The sequence below is a fragment of the Diachasmimorpha longicaudata genome, unplaced genomic scaffold, assembly GCF_034640455.1.
Source record: "Diachasmimorpha longicaudata isolate KC_UGA_2023 unplaced genomic scaffold, iyDiaLong2 ctg00000299.1, whole genome shotgun sequence".
Lineage (NCBI taxonomy): Eukaryota > Metazoa > Arthropoda > Insecta > Hymenoptera > Braconidae > Diachasmimorpha > Diachasmimorpha longicaudata.
The window spans coordinates 3019-7574 of NW_026974071.1; the positions used below are offsets into that span (position 1 = coordinate 3019).

Below are 4556 nucleotides of genomic sequence, written 5' to 3' on the forward strand. Positions count from 1 at the left end.
TCTGGGACACCCTGTATATATACCATGATATATATTTTGTACAAATCATTTTTGTATGTGAAAGGTAGTTAAAAGATTTCTATACAAAAATGTGGGCACCTAGACGTTTCCAGGATTGTTACCGTGGTTTGTTTAAAAATTAATTGTAGAATTGTACACTTTCAGCCGATCATCCACTGGGAGTTCAGAGTAATATCTCCGGATTACCTTCGGAGGAGCTGATCACATACCACAGAGGAGATTATGAATTTTAATTGGATGAAAAGTAAAATCAACTCGAGGAAAGTTGGGAGATAACTCTAAATAAATATTTAAGAATTTCAATATGTTTCATAAAAGAAAACAAGATTTTTGTTAAATTAAATTGTTTTATTCCCTGATTGTTCTCACCTTAAAATATTAACTCCATTAGAAGCAAATTTTCCACACTGTTATTTTAATTACAACTCGTCATCACTAGCCAAAGTCAGAAATAGTGTTGATGATGGAAAACAAAATAAATTATTAAAACATTGTTAATGTTTAAATAAATATTGGGATTTAAATTACAAATATATTTTCATTTATCCCATTATATAAATGTGCAGTATTTACATTCATGGCAAAAATATCTAGAGTTTCAGTCGATTATGACCAGCTCCTGGAGAACTGGTAATGATTGCCAAAAATTGATGTTTTCATTCACAGATTTCATTGAAAAAGTTTTATGAAAATTTTAGTATAAAAATCTATCAATATATTTTTTAGAACAATTAATTGTTCATTCATTTTGTATTTTAATTTTCAGTGTGTGATGTCAACTTCAATCAAATGTTCTTCGAATTATACAAAAGTTGAGTGGACTTGATCGAAATATTTAATATTTTTCTACATTACTAGAAATGAATAATTTTATCCGTGAATTTTTATGAATTAATCAATTTTTCCCACTTACTAACTACTAATTATGTATAATAATAAGCCAATAATATTGTATCAATACAAGAAACTAAACTAATTACTATTTTACAATATTAAGTATTTATGGGATCATCAGGAAAATGAAAAATGTTTTTTTATGAAGAATTTTGCTAAACAAGAAATATATAAGTTCTTTCTGACCACGCAATAAATACCTCAATGAGAAATTATAAAATTAATTCTTCCTAAGTATTGATGAATCTATGTCACTAATCTTCCGGTATATAAACAGGGCACTTCTGTTTTACATTATGGTATATATAATTAATTGAAAGAGATGAATCCCCCGGCCAATGCCACTGCACTCGAGTGACAAATGTCTCGAGGAAGCTAGCACAAGCTGATTCTGGTCGACGATTAGCATAAAAATTTTCATTCGTCATAGAATTGAAGTAATAATGATGGCTAGTTTTCCTACTGATAATTCGTGTCCAGGGTGCACTAGTTGTCTTCAAGAATACCACACTATTTGGTACAAAGGATAGTGGATCGTTATCGGGGCGTGTCCTCCTCGGGTATGAATCTTGTAGATAATGTACTAATAATTTCTTCTTGTTTATCAATGTACACGGTTGTACATGAAGTTTCATGGGTAACTCACGATCCAGAGGATGCAATTCCTTGGCACGAACTGGACAATATGCAGAGTTATTGGGCTTCCACAGAGACTCACAGAATTTATTGATGAGAGCATACCTAAAAACACGATGATTTCAAATAGATTAGAAAATTATTTTTAAACGTCCGTATAAAATTTTGTAAAAAGTCCAAAACATACCTTTCTGGAAGTGAATTTCTGCTGACATCCTCTCCTCCCAGGAGATACGCATCGACAATATGCAATGCTTCAGTTCTCCGGATATTATTTTCCAGTCCTCTCATCTCCTCCACCAGTTCAGCATAAACAAATGTATTAGGAGGCAGTTCAATATTGTCGGCCCTCTCCCAGGTATTCTTCACCAACCTAAAGACATTGGTTCTTCCCATACCCAAGTAGAAAGTCAATTGTTTGCTAGGTGTTGTTCCACTGGCATCCGATCCACAGAGTACTGCATACCAATCACAGGGATTTTCCAGGATAGTCGTTGTCACATTCTTAGAAGTCAAAATCATGGGAGGAGCGCTCAGGTACTTTACAACAGATTCGACGACGATTGAACGAAGTCTCTCCTCTGGTTTCAAGAGCATGGGGACTATTCTAGTCTGGTCCGGTAGATGCCAATATTCAAGACACTCCTTCTTCATCTGCGTCTGCTTCGGCTCAGAGAGGTTCCGATTCTCGGCAAAGGCAGCGATCTTCAAGAGTCCCATCACTTGTTTCCTTCCCAGATCGTTGTTGGAACTACAAATATAGTTGTAGAAGCTATCGGCATCTTGGAGCAACTCCACAGGTACCAATTCCCTGATATCGCCGTTCCCGTCAGCCCTCAGAAGAACTTCCCTAGCATATGAAAGATAGTTGATCACAGCCTCAATTTCACTCTTCTTCTTCTCGCAAATCAAGTACCTAGAACACGAGAAAGAAAAATTAATGAAATTATTGGAAAATTTACAAAAAAAAAAAATGTATTTTATATTGTAAAAATTAGACAATACACACCTTTCAGAGTTGCCAGGTCTAGATGTATTCGGCTTGAAAATTGATATTTTTTCAAAGCATCTGTATAGCAAGTAAATCAATCCCACGCTGAATGGTGTGAACAGATCGAACAATTTAGTAACAAAGTGTCCACCTGTCCGCACAATCTTAAGGGCCACCAGGCATTGGCACAAGTATAACTGTTTCGACAAAATCTCCTGAATACTTTCTATTCCCTCAACCGAAAATCCTCCATCAGCCATCATGAAGTGAACACCCTGTCCTTGGGTATGATTCATGATAAGTTGTTGATAGGCGAGTTGATTCTCCAGATCATAAATATTACCATCACCCTTGGGTCCATAAAAAGGATGAAAAGTTTCTGGTGGTCCAGCGTAAAAGTTATGTAATTGAAAGTCGTTGGAGCCCCTCAGGGTGAACCCAAAGCCCTTTGCATGCCACTTCCTCCTCCACAGGACATATTCACTGAATCCTCCAGGACCGGCGCATACGTCGGCGAAGTAGAGGATCTCATTTGGATTTGCCGTTGTTGGATTAGTGAACATGAAATTGCAGGCTCTGTCAATATTAGCCATTTTTACAGCATCTCGATTAAGAAAAAATACACCTCTGATTGTTTCAAAGGGATTCGAATGAATCCTCGCCCTTTGTATTTCAGATTTTTCTAAACCATCGAAAATGCTCTTCGAGCTTATGACCTGGTGAAGGATCTGGGGCTCGCAAAATAAAGTTTCATCATCAATGGTCTTTTTCCAGGGAGCCCTGCGCATCCAACCCCTGAAATCCTCTGCTATTGGTGGTTCCTGATCATTTCTCAACCAGTAGATTTTCTCCCTAACGCTTATGATTTCTTGGGATGGATCCCATTTCCCAATGGCTTTGATCAGAGCTTGGTTACTATGACCCAAACCTCGTCGACCCTTATGCAAAGAAGCCTGAATGGGCTCAGCGATAAAATGATTTTTCTTACCCAGGCCCTTGCCACGAGTAAAGTCCATATTTTGCATTATTGTATGGACGACGTTCGAAGTCACGTGGCGAGAAGCGGAGGATTCCTCCAGAAGGGAGCCACCCCGGGTCATTGGGATTGAGAGAGAACCAGATCCTCTACGCCGTTTAACCATAACCGAAGGATTATCAAAAGTTGTAGTTCCGGTCTCTTCCGGTTTAGCGACGTAATTATAACACCTTTTGCTCGAAGCGGAAGCCTGGACGACATCGCCGTCTGAAGATTCTAAAATATCAAGAAAACTATCGATTTTAGCTACGGAACTCGCGATAAATTTATCAGATTTTATCATTAGTAATGAGATTTTCTAGAAAATTCAAAACGAAATGTTACGATGAAACTAATTAATCTGAATGTTCAAAAATAATCAAATAAATATTTATAATAAACTATGGAATTATTATCAAATTATTTCCCGTTTCGCAAATAATCTGACAAATAAAAAAAACGACAAAAGCTCAAACGAATAGAAAAATAATCAACAATCCGCGGAATTCTCTGTATTGATTTAAAAATTAATCTGTCCCGAAATATGACGAGTAAACTAATTCAGCTGTCGCATTATTAATTTAGTTATTACTTTTATTGATACATACCAATAATTCCAAAGTTCTTCCTCGATCCGATGTTCACCAGGTCCTGTTCACTCGGAAGGCCAGCAGACGATCCATCGTGCAAGTTATCTCCAAAAGCCCTTGCAGTATCCATTTTCCACCTGAACAACACAATTAACACTATTTTCTTTGAACATTCAATCACTGTTTGATCATTTACCCCACCATAACTCTACTTCCAACAATTTATTTCCCTCAAAAAGGACTTTCCACCCCTCAAAAATCAACTCAACACTTCTGAATAGGAATTATTTCCCAACAAGACGTTATAATAACTAGCTTTTTAACAAATTAATTCAAGAATATAAACATCTAACAATATTAAAATCTTGAACTCTACAACTTGGTAAAATATCAACTTACACTTTGCACT

General features: G+C 36.4%; 1 protein-coding gene across 1 annotated transcript; it reads right to left on the reverse strand.

Annotated features, from left to right (window-relative positions):
- Window positions 1–1561: 1561 nt before the first annotated feature.
- LOC135172430 (cap-specific mRNA (nucleoside-2'-O-)-methyltransferase 1-like) lies at window positions 1562–4277 on the reverse strand (the record flags this gene model as incomplete). The annotated part of the gene is made up of 4 exons (XM_064138503.1): window positions 4166–4277; window positions 2561–3794; window positions 1739–2467; window positions 1562–1656 (listed from the first exon to the last, which is right to left on the reverse strand). Coding segments are annotated over exons 1-4 (2170 nt in total), but the record flags the coding sequence as incomplete, so codon positions are not given.
- Between the last annotated feature and the right edge of the window lie 279 nt (window positions 4278–4556).